Source organism: Narcine bancroftii, chromosome 7 (genome assembly GCF_036971445.1).
Source record: "Narcine bancroftii isolate sNarBan1 chromosome 7, sNarBan1.hap1, whole genome shotgun sequence".
Classification (NCBI taxonomy): Eukaryota; Metazoa; Chordata; class Chondrichthyes; order Torpediniformes; family Narcinidae; genus Narcine; species Narcine bancroftii.
This window is the reverse complement of record NC_091475.1, coordinates 176,742,296-176,763,416: the sequence shown is the minus strand read 5'-3', so window position 1 is coordinate 176,763,416 and position 21,121 is coordinate 176,742,296. Positions and strand designations below refer to the sequence as shown.

At 40.8% G+C, this 21,121-nt stretch overlaps 1 protein-coding gene across 19 annotated transcripts in view; it reads left to right on the top strand.

Annotated features, from left to right (window-relative positions):
• Positions 1 to 21,121, top strand: part of LOC138739430 (phospholipid-transporting ATPase IB-like) — a 524,646-nt gene that overhangs the window by 416,331 nt on the left and 87,194 nt on the right. For all 19 annotated transcript variants that reach the window (XR_011342240.1, XM_069891443.1, XM_069891442.1 and 16 more), the window contains 2 exons: positions 440 to 562; positions 16,163 to 16,241. Coding sequence is in view for 18 of the 19 variants with exons in the window: in XM_069891443.1 (XP_069747544.1) it covers positions 440 to 562; positions 16,163 to 16,241 (202 nt within the window). In the remaining variant the exon portion in view is untranslated. The remainder of the gene's footprint in view (positions 1 to 439; positions 563 to 16,162; positions 16,242 to 21,121) is intronic.

The following is a 21,121-nucleotide window of genomic DNA, read 5'->3' as shown; positions in this document are numbered from 1 at the left end:
ATTTTTATCTTAAAGTCTGGTGCAAAGACACTACAGCACGGAAAATCAGGAACTAACCCTATACATACAAGGAGGTGGGAGTAGTGCCAATTTAGACAATGTTGATAGCTTGTTACTTTCCCTGAAGCTCTGGTCTCTATGAACACACTCTTAAGCACTCATTTTGAACTTTATTCCCTCCAGTCTCTTCTAATTGGTCTAATTTCTGGCTTATCATTTTCACTTGTTTGTGAAGCACTTTGGAGTCCTTTTACATTCTTGGCTTTTATGAAATATATGTAGTGCACCATTGCATATCATGCGATTCAGATCTATGTAGTTATAGAAGTTTTAAAATCTTTCATTGATCTTACTGCATGGTATGTGTTGTAATTGTAAAATTACTAAACTCCGTAGAATAATTTTTTTTCATTAAGCCTTTTACTATGAATCTCTCCAGATTTTCACTGCCTTACCTCCCTTCACAATGGGCATTTTTGAAAGGACTTGTAGTCAAGAGAACATGCTGCGATTCCCTCAACTTTATAAGATTACACAGAATGCGGATTGCTTCAATACAAGAGTAAGTGCTCTTTCCAACAGATAAAGTGCATATTGCCAATTTCAATTCATTGGGAAGAATAAAAGATTATTCTTTATGTAAAATAAATTGGGTGATTTTTTTTTAATTGTTATGTAAAATGAATGCCTGAAACTAAAAAAAATCTCCAGTTTGTTTCACTTATTTTCGAAGCACATTGATGGAGTAATATGAAGCCCAATAAGAATCAACAAACTGATTTTATTATTGTACAAACAAGTAAAATAAATATTGGAAAAAATTATTTTGCATCACCCCCTTATAATGTGGAGAGCCACAGAACTCAGCACCAATATTTAAAGACACGTTTTTCACTTGCTAGGTCCAGGTTCTTTATCCAATCTTTCCACGTATCATGTTCTCCTTTATTACCAGAGTTGGCATCAGACAAGATATAATTGGTTGGCATTAGTGTGACCGTGGTTTGAGAACTCACTCAGCGGGCGAGGAGGGTGTTTGTTGCATCGAATAACCAGACAACACGAAGTGGCAACCTCTGAATGTTAAATTCAACAGTACAATGTATAAAGGGAGCCCCCCCCTCCTAAATGGCGTCCGCTACCAGCCAAGCTCCATTTATTTTTATTTTTAACTTGCATGCTTTGCAGGGACTCAAGCAAAGGGATGCTTCAGCTTGAAAGGGTGTGCCATCCGTGGTCTCGGGGGTGCAGCCATTTGTTTCATGAGTTGTTACTGAGGGAGCTCCACCTACCCTGGGTTCATGTTCCAGATCCTGGTTTGTAGTCTCATCAGGAATGGGTTGGGATGGGGGTGGCTGGTTGGTGGTTTCATCAGGAATGGTTTGAAATGGAGGTGGCTCCCTCATGGGTAGGATGTGTTGACAGTTTCTCCAATACACCCTTCCTTCTGATTTTTACCAGGTATGACCTGGGCTCCTGGCAGCTCCTTTTGACTATGCCCATATGGTCATAGCCCTGTGAAGTCTGCATCCTTATGACTTGACCTTCTGCTAATGGCATGAGTGGCCAGTTGTTTCTGTCATAGCACTTTTTCTGTGTTAGCCTGCTGTTCAACAGTTGGGATTTAATTTCTTGCGGTTTCTTTAGCTGAGGCTCCAAGAGTCTCCTTGCCTCTGGTAGAGTCATCCGTGTCTGCCTGGACATGAGTCACAGTGCCAGACAGCCCAATATGGCATTGCTGGGATGTTCCTTGGGTTTAGTAGGTTTAGGAACACATCCATATTTTCCCTGTGGGACTTCTTCATGAGTTGCTTTGCACTTCTCACGGCTCTTTCAACCAACCCATTTGACTGTGGGTAATCCGGGCTGCTAGTGATGTGGTTGAAATCCCATGTTGTTGCAAAGTGGCTGAATTTCTCACTGGTGAACTGGGTGCATTTGTCTGATAGCAGAGTGTGAGGGGCCCCATGCACTGAAAAGGGCCTTTCTAAGTTGATAATGACTGCCGGCGAAGTGACGTCAGGTAAAAGGTCAATCTCAAACCATCCAGAGTATGAATCGACAAGAGCCAAATACAGTTGACTTTGTCATTCGAAGGTGCCTGTTGCCACAGTTGACCAGGAGAGGTCCAGCATGGCAAAAAGGTGCAGTAACTCTGTGAGTAATTCATCCTGGAATGGGATGTAGGGTTGCACAACAGGTGGTAGGCTGCGCAGCTTGTCGGGCCAACCACCCTTGATAAAAGTGCTCAGGGTCCTCAAAATTGTATCTTCAACTGTGTGTTGTCTCAGTTCCTCCAACCGGGAGGAGGAGATGTGCATTACTGTCATATCAAACGGATCCTCTTCCTCAGCTTGCTGGATCGTGCATTTCCTGGGAGCACGAGATAGTGCATTGGCTTAAATGCATTTCTTTTCCGCAATTGGAAACTAAAGTCATATTGTATTTCTGAAGCCTGAGCGTCATTCTATGCAATCGTGCAAGGGCTGCATGGATTGGCTTTTTCAGAATTGTGACCAGAGGTAAGTGGTCAGTCTCTATGGTCACTGGTCTGCCATAAATGTAGTCATTGAATTTTGAGCAGCCAAAAACTACTGCTAACAACTCCTTCTCTATTTGGGCGTATCTGGACTCCATGGTGGTGAGTGGCCTGGATGCATAGGCCACTGGTTTTCCATCCTGTGACCGTACTGTGATGCATCACAGGTTAGCATGACTGGTCTTCATACGTCGTAGTATGATAGAACAGGTGGGCATGACATATGGCTTTTTAATGCGTGAAATGCATTTTGTTGTTGCTCTTGCCAGGACCAAACCATGTCTTTGGCGTCAACTGCCTTAGCCTTAGAGGGGCAGTAAGATCACTGGTGTTCAGAATGAACTTGCTCAGGTAGTTGACCATGCCTAGGAAATGTCTGTCGGTACCGGGATTTCACCGATTGCACTGGTCTTTGAAGGGTCCGCCTTCAGGCCTTCTCCTGCGAAAACATGCACTTCCGGGGGCTGAGTTTAAGATTAACTTTCCAGGCTCTGTCAGGTACCTTTTTTAAATTTGCGTCGTGTTCTTCCAAGGCTTTGCCACCTACAAGTTTGTCATCAATAATGATGGCACAGGGATATCCCACAAAGATTTGCTCTATTAATCTTTGAAATCCTTTGCTGGCTGAATAGATTCCAAATGTCATTTACAGGAATCTGTTGACTGTGGTCAACAGTGATGACGTAGTCAAGTTTGATTTGCCAGAAGGAATTCTTTGTGTTCAAAACCGATAAAACGGTCGCAACAGCCATATGCCCAGCAACTTCCTCCACAGAACTCATTGGATGGTGTGGTTGTTTTAAAACTGTATTGAGATCTCTCGGGTTGATGCAGATCTGGATCTCCTGTCTGTCTTTTTTCTTAGAAGCCACCATAGAGGACACCCACTTGGGAGGCTCGAAGATTAAGGTAATAACACTCAGGTCCTGCATCCTGACCAGCTCGGCCTTAACCCTATCCTTTATTGCTATCAGTATACGGTGTGCAGTTGGGACGAACCACAGGCCTCACTTCTAGGTAAAGCCACATGGAGTATGTCACTGTCAGTTTTCCCAGTTTCTCCGTAAAAAGTTCACTGTACTCAGAAAAGATTCTGTGCATCAGATCAGCTTCGTCCAGACTTATCTGGTGTACCTCTCTGCTGAATGAAACAAGACCATGTCCATGCTTGCGCTCAGGCGCAGCAGAGGCAGGACGTCTTCTTGGACTATGAAATATTTAACGTGTAGCTGTCCTTGTACATAGCACTGCAGTCGCACTGTGTCATCAGTTCAAATTTTGCTGCCCCCATATGCCACTAGAGTTGTGGACTTGGAGCACGATATGACCTGTTCTGACTTTCTCAGTAGGTTGAATGTTCTTCATGACATGACATTGCACTTGGCTCCAGTGTCAACTTTCATGACTATTGCTTTGTTGTTACAAAGCAACATTGTTACAAATGCTTCATTATTCCTTCTGATTTTTGTTGGGTCTCCTGCCATCTGCAGAGTCAATCCATCAACGTAATACTCATCATCCGAGTTGGTTTGTCCTTGCTCAGGTTCCAACTGGTTAATCATCCTTCTGTATCTGAGTCTCGGGGTGAGTTGCTGCCTGGCTCTGCAGCACCTGCTAAAATGGTTCCATTTCCGCAGGCTCTGCACTGCTGGACGAACTCTGGGCACATCTTTTGTCTTGCCACATCTCTCGTCTTGCCACATGGTCGCTGCACTCTGTCCTGGGTGAGAGTGTAACAGGGTTTGGTTGACTTCGTCTTCTTCTGGCTTCCAGTCACTGCCTGCTCGCAGGTTCTGTCTGGACTGGAACTTCATTTGTGCTTTGCTGCTGTGGAGGGGCTAGCTTTCTGCTGTTTTCTTCCGTGGTTTCGTAAGCCAGGCACGTGGAGATGGCCTTTGCAAGCGTTAGTTTGTCACGCAGCAGTGCCTTTCTTATGCCTTCGTCGCAGATGCTGCAGACAATCCTGTCTTTAATCACAGTGCTCCAAAGTTACAGGTCTTTGCCCTGATTTTTAGGTCGCTGACATAGGAGTGAATTGCCTCTGGTTTCTGATATTAAATCTGTGCCTTTCCATCATTAAGTTCTTTTGTGGATTCCACATTTCTTTTTAAACCCACAGGGTCCTCTCTTGACTCAGTTGGGCTGATAACAATACTCACTTCACACACCTCGTTTGCATATATGAATGACCTTGCCCTTCAATGGCCTCAGAGCTTGCTAAATTTAGTAAAATGTATGCTTTGACTTGGGCAGACTCATCACTATGCACTGCCGCGATGAAAATGTCCTATTCTTGTTAGAATATTCGCCAATTCTCAGCCACATTACCTTCAAACACAAGCAGGTCAGGCCTTCTGAATCCGTCTGCCATTATGGCACAGTCACAAATGTGTTGCAAATGTGGTGTTGGTTACTCACTTTTCACTTGAAGGCTTCAGGTTCAGACTCCTGATACCATGTTCGCTGTTACATCGAATAACCAGACAACACAAAGTGGCAATCTCTGGCACATGCTTTACTGTTAAATTCAACAATGCAATGTATAATGGGAGCCCCTGGAAATGTCATCTGCTACCAGCCAAGCTCCATTTCTTTTTATTTTTAACTAGTACACTTTGCAGAGACTCGTATATGCGCAATAGCGTCGTGGTGAGTACAGTGGCTCCAGTGGGTGCAGGCAGCCAATAGTAGCGGCTGTCTTTGATGGGGGAGGGGGAGTGGGTGTCATACCTGCCGTGGACCTCCTCCATCCTCTGCACTGTCACATTTCCCCCTCCCTCCAGTGTTTCAGACAAGCGCGCGTGCTTATAGTGCTTGGAGACGAAACCATGTGATTCATTTTGATGACACCCCCTCTGATGGTGTCACCCGGTGCAGTCCGCATCCCCTTAGTGATGTAGGTGAGGGGGGCACAATGACCCACCCCAATGACACCGAGCCTGTTTATTACTTAGCTGGGCAGAAAGGTTGAAACATGACACTAACTTTTCGACCATAACTTGCATTAAAAGAAGTGCTTAACAAGGGCACTCGTCAGTGTAAGCTACAAAACTGAAGAAGATGAGCAATCAAAAATTCAGCTGAAGATCATGGATCTGACAATAATATTTGCATTTATGTAGCTCCTTTAAGTTGGAGAAATGCTCCAGTTTGATTTGCCATGTTATTGAATAAAATTTGACACCACCCTCTAAAGCACCCATTCTCAGCCTTTTTTTTCATGAAAGGAAAACAAGGCTTTTACTTGAATGTGCTGAAGCCCCGGTGGGTGGTGGGGGGGGGGGGGGGGGTGGTGGTGCCTAGGGTCCCTGTGGAGAATGACTGCTGTAAAAGAGATGTTGGAGTTGAGTAACAATACAAATTATTTGTCAAAATGCTACATTTTTTCTGGACTATCCTCAAGAACAAAAGAAAGTGCAGTAAATTTTGAAAGGGAGTTTCAGAATTCAGGGCTTTGACAGCTATACCTGGTGAGATGGATTAGAGTTGCAGGATAGAGCAGGAGCAGATGTGGCATTATAAAGCCTTGGGGTCCTCAGCACTGGCTTCAGATGCCATGAAACCTCGTCAGATACTATTTATTGTCATGTAAGAAAACAGAAATGTAATATTACACAAAATTGCCTTTAGTCTACCAAAATACAGACAAAAATTTAAATTATCGCCTTAAAACTAGAGAAAGAGAAGCAAGAGACTCCCCCCCAGAGTCACTAATTGTCTGTGGGTTTGCCTCCAGGACTCCCACAGCCCCTACAGCTGCACAAGACTCCAATTCAGTTCAAACCATTAGCAACCCGAACTCAGATCCAAACCTCAGACAGGATAAGGAAGCCGTCAGCACCCAGGGTCCTTTGAGAGCCCTCCTTGCCCTCCATATCCTCTCGAATCACAGCTGCAGCATCCAGCTCCCATGAGCCAGCCTCCAGCAGCCCTCAACCTGGCATGAATCCCTTAAACTCACGCCATCTCTAGCCTGTATGAATTCCTCACCTGCAAGTTGCCTGCTTGTGTCCTTCTGCCACAGAGTCCCTCGCTGGTCCACCACCATTGTCCTAAGGGTCATCTCCTTTGCTCTCCTTCTTAATTGCGAGTATTCTCCCCATTGCTGATGCCCTGTGCCAGTCTGCTGCTCCCTTGGAGTCTTCAACCCCTCGAGGTTGCTGTCGAGCTCAGGCACCGCCATCTTGGGCCCAGACCTTGCAGTCAGATCAACCACAGGCAACTTGTTTGGTTACCTCTCATGCATATGCTAATGAGCAAATAGTTGTAATTGCCTATACTGTGCTGTTTCACTGCAATCCAAGTAGTAGTAACTTAAATGAGAAAATTAGTTAAATATTTTGGATGTTGCCCTCAAGACTTGAGAATCCTTTCCAAATATGTGTTGAAGATTACTTGGCATATCATAACAAGGTAGAACAGAGCAAGCATGGAGGGAAGGGAGTGCTTTCAATAATAATAGGTTAATCCAAAGTAATCTATTGTCTCAACATAATCACAATCTTGCTTCATTTTTTTGAAAGTCAACCAAAAAAGACTGGCATTTAATTACATGACCTGGAAGCAGCTTCACAATGTACTTAATAGAAGAGACAATGTTGTTTAATAAAGTCACAAAAATCATGCAGGGTTTGGATAAATCTGAGCAGCAAATGGAATGTTTCCTGGGGCTGCATTTTGATTAAGTATTTCTGAAAAAGCATCATCATCTAATTTACCGTGAATTTGGTTAGAGTGATTATGCAGTTATCATGAAAAACTGAACCTAAGCTTTATACAACCTTAAGAAAACCTTGCTCTTGTCATTTTTAAATTGAAGTGCATTGTTTCTGTGATACCTAACACGCTCATTGGTTGTCCCATGACTTTAAGCAGCTTTTCTAAATTTAGATTTGCTTAGAAAAAGATGATCAGACATTCAAAAGAACTGGTTGAATTTCCCATCGTGGCAACTCAAAAGCAATCCTGATTATAGGCCAAACTAATGTCATTAGTTACTCTGGTTTAATAACTTGGGTTACAGATATACCCAAATCACTCCAAATTTTGTCACTTTTATAAAACAGCACAAATACATTTGTGGAGAGTTTAGGAAAGAAAAAAAAATGGTTGCATGGATGTGAATTGTCAAACTTGTGGTTTGTATTGTAAGCATTTTTATACTGCTTAATTGATCATTTTATAAACTACCCTTTCCAGTTCACAAGCTGCAATCTATGTACTCCTGAGACACACCCAATGTTGATAATTAATCTGCAAAGTTGCTGTAACCCAGTTAAAGTTGATATTTAACTTCCAGTGTCCCTTCAAATTACAAATAATCTTTAACTAGTTTCACATGATACTCTGAATCTTCCTTTTCCCTTTCATTTCAAGTTGGCTATTTCTCCTTCAATTAGAACCATATAACTCTACAGTACAGAAACAGGCCCTTCAACACTTCTAGTCTGTACCAAACTATTTCTTCCATCTAGTACCATTTATCTACACCTAGACCATACATTTATGACTTGAATACCCCTACTATCCATATAAATATCTGATCTTTTAAATGTTGTTGAACCCCGCATCCACCACCTTCACTGGGAATTCGTTCCACACTCTCCCCACCTCTGAATGAAGAAGTTCCCCTTAATGTTCACCTTAAACATTTCACCCTTAACCCATGTCCTCCCATGCTTGTCTCACCTAACCTCAGCAGAAAAAGCCTGAAATTATACCCTGTTAATGCTAGTATACTTCACTGCACTTATTTTGATGAATATCAACACTCCCTCTTCTTTTCAGTTAATTCTGGCCTTTTTTCCCCACCTCAACTATGAAACCATTTTCACTTCTGATCCTTCCCTTACCTTTGCCTCATTGCTGAATCCTTCTCTTTACTTTCCCTAGTTGTCTCTCCACATAAACATACCTGTGCACATCAGATCAGTTCACAATTTTTGATTACTAGTGACTGCTAAAATTCAGCCTATGTCATGCAGACAAATCATTATATAAGCAGACAAAGAATTGCTGGAGGAACTAAACAGATCAGACAGCATTCATGGGAATAAATGATCAGTTTTGCATCCAAACACTTAACAAGATCAAGATAAAGTAAAATTACATATGTAAAGGGGAAAGAAGCTGGGGAAGGGTCCCACAAGTGATAGAGTGTGATGTTTCTTTTATTACAATAAAGAAACTTGTTTTTTTTTTAAAAACAGTGGATTTATTAACTAAGCAAACAGTACTCAGGACAGAACATACACATTGCAGATTTCATGTGGAGGCAGCCATCTTGAATCTACCCAAGATGCAACAGCATTCCCCAGATGCTACACACTCTGTCTCTGACTCCTCCTGGTGGTAGCACTCTATCACTTCATTAGCGTATAGGGCAGAAGATGTGTGAGATGGAGAGACAAGAAGAGAAAGAAACCATGGTGGGGAGAAGGGGGGAGAAACAGTAGAGGGAGAAAAGAAAAAGAACCAAGTACAGGAGTTGGTAAAGAAATGCTGGAACCAGTGGAATCAGATTGGGATGGAGGTCATCTAAAAGTGGGGAAAAAAAATCAATGTTTATGTCATTAAATTTATGGCTGACAAGCAGGAATATGTGTTGTTCTTCAGGTTTGTATTTGGCCTCACCGTGACAGTGGATGAGACTAAGGACAGACATGTCATTGTAGGAATGTTGGGGAAGTTAAAATTGTTGGCTACAGGAAGCCCAAGTTTAGACCTAAAGACAGAGTGTAAGTATTCAGAGAAGCATCACCAAATCTGCATTTGGTTTCACTGATGTAAGGGAGGCTGCACAGAATGCAGTAGATTAGTTTGGACAGTGTGCATGTAAAGCTTTATCTATCTGAGGCCCTGGATGGAGGTGAGGGAGAAGATGTAGCAATAATTTTGCACTTTCTCTGATTACAATGGGAAGTAGATAAGGAGCTGGAAGGGTGGGTTTGGAGGGAAGACTGGACTTCAGGAGTTTTGGAGAGTCATCTGTGCAAAAAGAGGATAAGGGTGGAGAGGGAGAGATGTGGCTTGTGCTGAAGTTGGATACAGAGGGACTGTCCTTGTTCTGCCTGTGGGGAGGTGAGATTAGGGCAGAAATATGAGAATTTTTTTTTTAAATTTTTCACACTGTGAACCATATCAATCAAAATACATAAACATTTCCCTCTTAAATATACACTGGCATTTTCTCCCCTTTTTTCCCCCCTACCTTCCCTCCCCCCTTCCCACCCCCCTCCAAACCCATTAAACGTTCAACATATACAATACAATAAAACCATTAAACAATGATATCACACAATGAAAATAAACAAGAAAATTGTGTCATCTACTTTTACACTCTGGATCAAGTCATTTTGTCTTCTTATCATTTTAGGGGGTGGAGGTCCGAGACAAGCCCTCTCTGTTATGTTCCATGTATGGTTCCCAAATTTGTTCAAATAATGTGACTTTATTTTTTTAATTATATGTTATTTTTTCCAATGGAATACATTTATTCATTTCCATGTACCATTGCAGTATTCTCAGGGTCTATTCTGATTTCCAAGTTGACATTATACATTTTTTTGCTACAACTAAGGCTATCATAATAAATCTTTTTTGCACTTCATCCAGTTTGAGGCCTAATTCTTTTCTTATATTACTTAGAAGAAAGATCTCTGGATTTTTTGGTATGTTGTTTTTTGTGATTTTATTTAATGCCTGATTTAGATCTTCCCAAAACTTTTTCGCTTTCTCACTTGCCCAAATTGCATGTACTGTTCCCATTTCCTTCTTACAACGAAAACATTTATCTGATACTGTTGGGTCCCATTTTTTAAACTTTTGGGGCATGTGTAACCAATTATACTGTATCATGTGTAACCTTGTGTTTATTATATTCTTCATAGTTCCAGAGCATAACTTTTCCCATATTTCATTTTTTATCTTTATGTTTAAATCTTGTTCCCACTTTTGTTTGGGTTTATAGCTTATTTCATCATTTTCCTTCTCTTGCAGCTTGATGTACATGTTTGTTATAAATCTTTTAATTATCATTGTGTCTGTAATCACATGTTCAAAGCTGCTTCCTCTGGTAATCTCAGTCTGTTTCCCAATTTATCCTTTAAGTAGGCTTTCAGTTGATGGTATACAAACATTGTACCATGAGTTATTCCATATTTGTACGTCATTTGTTCAAATAATTAATAAATTATTTCCCAAAAAAACAATTTTCTATTCTTTTAATCCCTTTTCTCACCCATTCTCTAAAGGAAAGGTTGTCTATTGTAAAAGGGAAGAAATATGAGAAATTAAAGAGATTTATCAATAATAGTTACAGGAATTAATGTATTGGAGGGGAAGGCCTCATCCTGAGTTAGATGCAAGTAGAAGAATTGTGAGAAACAGATGGTGACTTTACAAGGGACAGGGTGGGTAGAGATATAATCGAGGTAGCTCTGAGTCTCTTGTGTTCACTCTTTCTCCCTCTTGTGCTCTCCCTTTCATGCACTTTCTCTCTTCCCCACTTCATAATAGCTTCTTCTCTATCTCTCTCAACCTCCCGCACCTTCTGTCCTTCTACTCTGCCACTCATTACGTCTGTAAAGGGTTCAGACCCAAAACAGTGGCTATCCATTTTCACCCATGGATACTGCCTGAAGAGTTGAGTTCCTGCAGCAATTCTTTGTTCAAGTTTCCAGCATCTGCTACAACTCTTGCAATTTTCTAAATACTGTAATTGCTTAAAGTTGCTAATTGTCTTGACACTAAATTGAAGTTAGACAAATATCAAGAAAATGTTTTGAGTGTAGCAATAGCGGTGGCACGGAAATGTATGGCAGTAACATGGAAGTCAGATAATTTTATGAGGTTGGATAGATGGCAAACAACCTGAGAATTTTTATATGACTTGGAAACCATATCTGGATTTCATTAGTAAGAGTCCATCCACATCATCTATGTATAGGATAGAATAATATGTTAAGAATATATGAATAGTGAATGATAAATAACTTCAGGTGTTTTCTCTTTTTTTCTTTTTTTGGGAGAGGGGATAAAAAGAAAAAAAATGATATATCATTGTGTATCATTTTTAATACATTATACCCGTATTGTTATATGATAAAGAATTTATATGTACATATTAATGCAAATGATTTTCCAAAAAAAGTTGCTGATTGACTTGAGGCCAGATGTAGCATGTGATATAAATAACATAAGTAGATCATGTAAATGACAGTCTTTGGTCAGTGTTGTGTTGCTTTGTATTAGTTGGGAAGCAGTTGTGTTGCCGTCTGCTTTTTGCAGGAAGTACAGGAGACAGTATTCCAATCCTGCTTGCTGTGCAGGGAATGCCTGCTGATGCAGATTTTGGGTGGGTTGACTCCCAACTTCCATCATACAACTCTCAAATATTCAGCATTTATCCCAGGATTTTTTAGAATGGGCACAATGTGAGGAACAGTGTGCTGCGGTACACATCAGGGCCATCAGGAGAGAACTAGCTTGTACACATTGGAAATATCACACCTTGGGAGTTAAATTTATGATTGGTTATGCTTAGAAAGGTGCTCATTCATACTGTTAATGAAATTTTTGTAATCATTCATTCAGAAAACATAATCAGTGATTTTAAAAGTCTACAATCAACATTTGATTTCAAATAACCAAGGCATTAATCAATATTTAGGATCGTCCAATTTGGCCAGAGTAAACAGGCTCCTTTGCACGATGCAGATTTTGGCAAAACCTCTCTCAACACTCGACATGCAACAGACATGCACACCTGCTGGTCATTCTCTAGAATTAAACTGTTGAAGTGTGGGGAAAGTGGCAGGATTAACTGTAAGAAGGGGAAGGGATGGTATTCATCAAAACATAAATGTAGAGAAGAATGCTGGCATGAACTGTAGTAATTCAGATCCTGGAAAGGTTTAACACATTCCAATTTAATAAAGATCTAAGATCCACATCACTCCTTCTGTGTTTCTAGGAGGCTTTTTAAAAAAGCATAACTTAGTATTCTGAAATGACTTTCTACTTCATGGAATTAAACCCAGTAAAGGGGTCATAGATGAATGTTTGTGTGAATGTCCAGAAACCAACATTCCTTCCAATAACTATAGCTCATGAATGAAGTTAACCCCCCACAACAACACTTCTCCCAAATTGGATTCATGCCCGGATGACCACAGATCATTACGAAACCTGGCAATGGCTGTCCTAGTTACTGGCCTTCAAAAGACTTTACAAACTGAATTTGAAACTGCTGTGTGTAGAAAAAAAATTTAAAAGATATTTTAATTTTGACTGAGGTTGAAACAATCTATGTGTTTGAGTAAGAATGTAAACCATAATAGTACCATCTAAATTTGCCAGGAGTTCAATATCAATTGCCATTTTAATAGTGCTGTGCATGTAGGGCAGGAGAGTATTCAGCTCTAGTTTCTGAATCCTGATCATTAAGTCCAATTTGTAGTTATTTGCTTATTTATTTTTCAGGTTGAATTTTGCATTCAGAAGCTGCCTTTATTTTTGATCTAAACATTATCATCTTGCTCAAGTTAACTTCTGTGACCAAGATTTTCATTGCCCCTTCCTTCCTGCATTTGCATTTAGTTTCATTTTTCCAATTTATGAAGCACTCTGGGATATATCTTTGTTAAAAGTTTTTTTATCCATATAAGTTGTTGAATGGGCACTAATGCCCTTTTTTGCCAGGAGACTGAGGTCTCAGGAACTTCAGCACCCTGTAACTCCCAACCTTACTGGCTCAATCTGCACCTTTTTGTCCCTCTCCTTATCTGTCTCTGGTTTTCGCCCACCAGCCACTGTCCGCCAACATCAAATACCCCTCCTCGACCATCTGGCTACATCTGTCCATCATCTCCCCTCTTCACCTGGCTCCACCTATCCCTCCTTTTCACCTCTTTATGCAGGTCATCACCCCTGTTCCCTCTGAGTGACAATGCAGGGACTCAACCCTCTTCCTTCACAGATGCTTAGTTGTTCCAGAAGTTTGTTATTAAATTCAATTTTTAAATGGCTTCAGGGGAAATTAGGAAACCAGGACATTCATGGTTTGGATGCTTTTGACTCTACCAGATTTTTTATATATAGAATCTGATAGGAGCTGCCCAATTATAATAATTATACTAACAATATGAACAGTTGTGGTTTGTTTTAAACACTGCTGGTAGGTGTTTAGCTGAAGGAAAAGAAAGACTGGTGAAATAGGAGATTAAGGGCTCCTCTTCGATGTGTATTAATGCTGTTTTAGGTACTAGATCAGTGGTTCTCAACCTTTATCTTTCCACTCACATTACACGAAGTATACCCTATGCATAGGTGCTCTGTGATTAGTAAGAAATTACTTGAGGTGGGTGGAAAGAAAAAGTTTGAAAACCACTGTTTTAATTGTACCTAATTGACTCCTTATGTGCGCGGTTTCAGAACTCCAAAGGAAATGGGCCAGTGACAATTTTTCTCAAGCAAAATATTTCAGTAACAATTGGGGTCTAGAGCAGAGATTCTCAACCTTCCTTTCCCACTCACATACCACCTTAAGCAATCCCTTATAATCACAGAGCACTCATGGCATAGGGATTACTTAAAGTGGCATGTGAGTGGAAAGAAAAAGCTTGAGAACCACTGTACTAGATAATGTCAAGTCTCAGTTTTTACACCTTTCCCCCCTACTAAAATTAATTTTTTGTGTTTATGTTAAATTTTGTAAATATTTATAGGGATGTATGCAAAATTATCATGGCCACATGAAGTGCGAGATTTTTTAATGGCTGCTCATATATTTGTTTGAATGTCACAAAAAGGAATAGGAGTAAAAGCTACTGGAACCTGATTTATTATTCATTGTAATCAGGGACATTCTTATCTTTGGTCTCAAATCCATATTTAAGAAATAGGAGCAGGAGAAGACATTTTAGATTCTTTACTCCACCTTTTCATCAATATCATAACTGATCTACCTCATTGCCATTTTCTTTCACTAAAACATTCAATTCCTTTAACATCTGAAATGCGTCCATCTTTGCTTTGAATAAACTTCAACTGAAACCCCATGGCTTCCAGAATAGAGAATTCCAAAAATTCACCACCATCTGTGTGAAGGAATATCTTCCCATCTCAGTCCACATTCTAAAAATCTGACTCTTGTTCCACCTTCCCAATCCGAGGAAACCTCCTCCCTGCCTCTTGTAGCAAAGCCATCATCTGTAAAGCCAATCTAGTGAATGTTCACTGTACTCCATTTATATTCGTTGCTAGGCAAGAAGATTAAAATTTTAGGCAATATTCCAGGTGTATGCTCATCAAATCGCTATGTAACTGCAATTGACACTTGTACACAAATCCTCTTTTAAAAAAGAATAACATATGATTTGTTTTCCTAATCTCTTACAATCCATGCACCCCTGCCATAATCTTTAATTCCTTTCTAGTCCAAGTATCTATTTCTTTCATCCTTGAATGTGGTAATGTTTATTGTTATACACAATGTACATATGAATTGAAATTTGTACTTGATGCAACTAAACAGGTATATTGTAAAAGAAAACCATTCCAATCATATGCATTAAATTACTGTAAAGAAAGATCATTATAAAGGGTAGATAATATTCACAGTTACAGCAGTAGAAGAAAAAAAGTGGCAGACAGGTCTTTTTGTGGTGTTGGAGTAGTTTCTGATGAGGGTAGAAATGGATTATTCAAGGAACTGGCTTGACTCACACCACCCAGAGAAGAGAATTCCAAAGAGATACATCCATTCTGAGAAGAAAATGTATTCATCTCAGCAAATTACCCTTAACCTGATGCAAGTTCCCCTAATTCTGGCATCCTTCATCCTCACAACATCTACTTAGTTGAACCCCTCTGAAGAACACCCCTCTCATTTTTCTAAATGTAAGAGTCAAAGGCCAATCTGCTCAATCTTTTCTTTGATCATTCCCTCATCCCAAGAATCAACATTCACTCATAGGCTTCAGGCATTTGCAGTCTCTACAAAACATTGCTCAGTCACTTCCCCAATTATGTACTTGTGGTCTAATTAAATTGACAAAAAGATTTCATGGATTCATCAGTTTCATTTATTCACTGGAAATATGGAGCCATTCTCAACCAACATATTTATATTGGATGAATGCTAAATTTAAATTGTTTAGTAAACAGTAATATTACTGCTCACACACATTTTTGACTCACTACCTTGAAGAAGGCTCCAGCCTGAAACGTCAGTAATGTACCTCTACTTCCTATGGACGCTGCGAGCCTGGCTGGGTTCCTCCAGCATTTCTGTGTTTCTACTGCAATCACAGAGTCAGTGGGCTTTCATGTTTCACTCTAAAGGTGGATTGAATTTGTTGGTAGTGAAGCTTTTCATCAGCTATTATTTATAAAATTAATGCAAAGTACAGTGCGATGAAGGTTGACACCAAGTTCATCCTCTCAAGATGCATTTAGCCACAATAAATTAGACTTCAATTATGTTAGAATATTTTTAAATGTTTCCACTAACTGGGACATTGGTTGTAAACAAGTCCAGTAGATTTATATTTTTCATATGGGTGTCCAGAGGTGAAGAAGCAAATGGACTAACTTCTGACTGAAAATTTGTTTTTCCTGTAGGTTTTCTGGGGTCACTGCATAAATGCTTTGATCCATTCTATCCTTCTCTTTTGGATTCCACTAAGGGCACTTGAACAAGGTAGTCAATTTGTTATTATTGTTCTTGGGAACTGTTATAAAAATAAAATATAATTTACGTACAGTTCATTATTTTAATGCAGTATGATTTTAAAAATGCATGAAAAGACAAACTCTTAATATAAATAGAGTGGATACAAAAATATTTTAGTTTTGGATTGGAACATTTCTACTTGCCTTTCTGTTGCTGCTGGGATGAGTTTGGCTTCAAGTGCCTTGCCAACCTTGTTTAGATTTTTAAAGATTGCTTTCTGTTCAGTTTTAAATTGTTTTTGTTAACTCCTTTTATAATCACACAACAGGACCTATTTCTATGATATATAATTCTCTGTCTGTATAAATATTGTCTTGCTTCACAGCTCTTCAAGATCAATGGTATAGTTTATGTGTTGGTGTATAGGAAGTATACAACACCCAACCCCAACCAACCAATTTTCCCTTGCAACCGCTGCAATCGTGTCTGCCTGTCCCGCATCGGACTTGTCAGCCACAAACAAGCCTGCAGCTGACGTGGACTTTTTACCCCCTCCATAAATCTTCGTCCGCGAAGCCAAGCCAAAGAAAAGATAGGAAGTATGAAACTATATTGAACAGATAGCAGAAATGGAGATGGCTGTCATGAAGTTGAAGGAAAATAGAGAAGCGGGGGTGGGAAAAGGTGGGTACTGATGCACTGAGCACAAGATGGAGATCCTACCTCTTGAATTCAGCAGGCTGTTTGTTCCTCAACCAATTGTTGGGCTGTCACATCAGTAACAGCAACAAGAGCACACACATGCCTTGATTTATGCCAAAGCTTTTGGCAATTATATTTTTAAAACATTAAAATAAATGGTGCCATTTATGAACTATCCTACACAGATTATTGAAATCATGATTCTTTGCTTTCAGTGTAATTTGTTGCTCATTTTGTTGAGTTTCAAATGAAGGACAGCTTACTGTAAATAAATAACGGGACAGTGATACAACAGGATACAACAGGACTTGCCTGGATAAAAGTGCCCATTGGGCAGGACTTCAGAATTTATTGTCATGAATAAGTCACGAAATTCATTGTTTTGCAACAGCAGTATCACAGTGGAAACGTTCATATCAACATTCTTAAAAAAATATAAATAGTGCAGGAAAAGTCAATGTAAGGCAGGATCTTTGGTTCATTGATCATTCAGGAATCCAATGGTAGCGAGGAAAAAGCTGTTTTTGTGCCACAAAGTGCTCATCTTTAGGCTCCTGTACCTTTTTCCTGATCGTAATAGAGTGAAGAGGGCATGGCCTGGCAGGTGGGGTCCTTAAGGATAAAGGATGTTTACTTAAGATACCGCCTCTTGTAGATGACATCGATGGAGTAGTCTAGTGTCCATAGGCCACAACCTCTGGAGTTTTTTTTTCTTGTCCCCTGAGTATTGGCACCTCTTCAGAAGACAGTGATGCAACCAGCCAGAATGTTCTCCATGGTACACCTGTAGAAGTTTTTCGAGAATCTTCGGTGACATACCGAATTTCCTCAAACACTTCTCAAAGTATACTGTTGCCGCTGGTGAGGCGTCTTTGTGATTGCATCAGCATGGAGGCTCCAGAGTAGATCCTTGGAAATGTTGATACACAAGAGTTTGAAGTTCTTGACCCTCTCTACTATTAATCCCTTGATGAAGTCTGGATTGCCTTCTCCTGACTTCCTCCTGAAGTGTGCAATCATCTCCTTGGTTTTGCTAATATTGCATGCAAAGGTTGTTGGTGTGACACCACTCAACAAGCTGATCTGTCTTCCTCCTGTACACTTCCTCAATGCTGTTTGTGATTCTACCAACAAAAAAATGTGTAGATAGCTTGGAATTGTGCCTGGCCACACAGTCATGGGTGTATAGTGAGTAGAGCAGTGGGCTAAGCATGCATTTTTGAGGTAAGTCTGCGTTGATAATCAGTGAGGAGGAGACATTGTTTCCAATTCACACTGACTGTGGTCTTCTGAAGAGGAAGTCAAGGATCTCATTGCTTAGGGTGGGGGCTATAGAGGCCCTGAGGGAATAATAATGTTGAAGACTGAGCTGTAGTCCATGAAGAGCAGCCATATAAATGAAATGCTGTTTTCGAGGTGGTCCACAGCTGAGTGGAGAGCCAGTGATATTGCATCTGCTGTGGAGCAATTGTGATGATAGATAAATTGCAGAGGGTCCAGACCTTTGTTTGGGTACGTGTTGATTCTGTCCATGACCAGCCTCTCAAAGCAGTTCATCTCAGTAGATGTTGGTGCTATTGGGCGATAGTCATTGAGGCAGCTCACTCTCCTTGGGCACTGGGTTGATTGATGCCCTTTTGAAGCAGGTGGGAACCTCTGACTGCAGCAATGAGATGTTTTAAAAAGTCCATAAACACTCCAATTAGTTGGTGGGCACAGAGTTTCAGTATCCTGCCATCAGGGCCTGATGCCTTGCGAGGGTTCACCCTCATAATTGATGTTCTGGCCTCAGACAGATATAACAGATATCACTTCAACATGACATGGGCCGAATTCTCAAAAGCAAGCGTAATCTTGGAGCTGTTTATTTCGAAAGTGCTGTGGAATTTTGTAATTCACTTTCTGTACCCTTGTCCTCTTCCTTTTCACATCCCTCTCCACCCCACCACCCATTCTCCTCCTCCACCTCTCACTCCTACCATTGATCCTTCACTCTTTTTACCATCCGGCTCTACAAAACAGCTTCTCTCTGGTTTTGATCCTGTGTTTGTCCCAGTATTTTTCACTCTTCATTTTTTAGCCACACTTCAGCTGCAACCTAAGAATTCTATCATAGATCATGGCCAGTCTATTTTTCTCTCCTTCTCTCAGTTATTCTTTGAAATTACTTAATCTTTTTTGATCATTTCAGAATCAGAATTTATTGTCAAAAAAGTCATGAAATTCGGTGTTTTGTGGCAGTATCACAGTGCAAACTGAGGTCCTCCATCAGCCAGCTCCCCACCATGACTACCAGCCCCCCCACATCTCCATCGGGCACACAAAACTCAAAACGGTCAACCAGTTTACCTATCTCGGCTGCACCATTTCATCAGATGCAAGGATCGACAATGAGATAGACAACAGACTCGCCAAGGCAAATAGCGCCTTTGGAAGACTACACAAAAGAGTCTGGAAAAACAACCAACTGAAAAACCTCACAAAGATAAGCGTATACAGAGCTGTTGTCATACCCACACTCCTGTTCGGCTCCGAATCATGGGTCCTCTACCGGCATCACCTACGGCTCCTAGAACGCTTCCACCAGCGTTGTCTCCGCTCCATCCTCAACATCCATTGGAGCGCTTACACCCCTAACGTCGAAGTACTCGAGATGGCAGAGGTCGACAGCATCGAGTCCACGCTGCTGAAGATCCAGCTGCGCTGGATGGGTCACGTCTCCAGAATGGAGGACCATCGCCTTCCCAAGATCGTGTTATATGGCGAGCTCTCCACTGGCCACCGTGACAGAGGTGCACCAAAGAAAAGGTACAAGGACTGCCTAAAGAAATCTCTTGGTGCCTGCCACATTGACCACCGCCAGTGGGCTGATAATGCCTCAAACCGTGCATCTTGGCACCTCACAGTTTGGCGGGCAGCAACCTCCTTTGAAGAAGACCGCAGAGCCCACCTCACTGACAAAAGGCAAAGGAGGAAAAACCCAACACCCAACCCCAACCAACCAATTTTCCCTTGCAACCGCTGCAATCGTGTCTGCCTGTCCCGCATCGGACTGGTCAGCCACAAACGAGCCTGCAGCTGACGTGGACTTTTTACCCCTTCCATAAATCTTCGTCCGCGAAGCCAAGCCAAAGAAAGACAGTGCAAACATTCACATTATGAACATCTTACAATATTAAAATAGTAATGCACGACAAGTAAGGCAGTATCTTTGGTACACTGATTATTCAGTGGAGAAGAAGCTGTCCTTGTGCCATTGATTACTCGTCTTTAGGCTCCTGTACCTTTCTCCCGATGGTAGCAGAGTGAAGAGGGCTTGGCCTGGGTGGTGGGGTCTTTGAGGATAAAAGCTGCTTTTTTAAGACATCGCCTTATGGATGTCCTTTATGGAGTGAAGTCTGGTACCTGTGATGTAACAGGCTGAGTTAACAACCCTCTGGAGTTTATACTTGTTCTGTGAGTTGGAGTCTCCGTACCAGGCAGTGATGCCACAGCCAGAATGCTCTCCACGGTATACCTTTAGAAGTTTATGAGAGTCTTCGGTGACAAACAGAATCTCCTCAGACACCTCACAAAGTATAGCCAAGGTCGAACTTTCTTTGTGATTGCGTCGACATGGAGGCTCCAGGACAGATTCTTGTCCTTTTTACTAATATTACCACAAGGGGAGTGGTGAATGCAATGGATTAGAAAAGCTGTGTATCTTTTGAGATTTTTATTCAAATTCAAGCTAGACTGAAATGTTGAAAGTCTTAGTTATTTGAATGATGTAAGTAAATTGAGTTGAGACAATCTCAGGTTCCAGGGGATGTAAACTGTCCATACAAAATTGGTCGTTTCACTCTGATGAGTCACGTAAATAGCTGATGCGGGAAATGGAATTGTTACGTGGGCTAGTTAAGTGTTGCCATCATAAATTGAAGCCAAGGCATGTCATCAGACAAAAGTAGAAGCAGCTTTAATTGTGACTAACCTGTGCAGTACATGTATCTTGTGGTAAACTAGATGTAAGTAGCAAGTAAGTGTATTCAATATACAATTTTGAAATCTCCTAAAAATTGGCAAGTTGCTCAAAATATTATGAATTTTAAAAAAGTGATTAATAAAGAAATGTTACTTTGCTGTTCTCTAACCAGTTTTGTGTGTGTGTAAATCACAGTTGTAATTTGACACCTTGGAGCTTGTTACACTTCCAACTAGTAAGT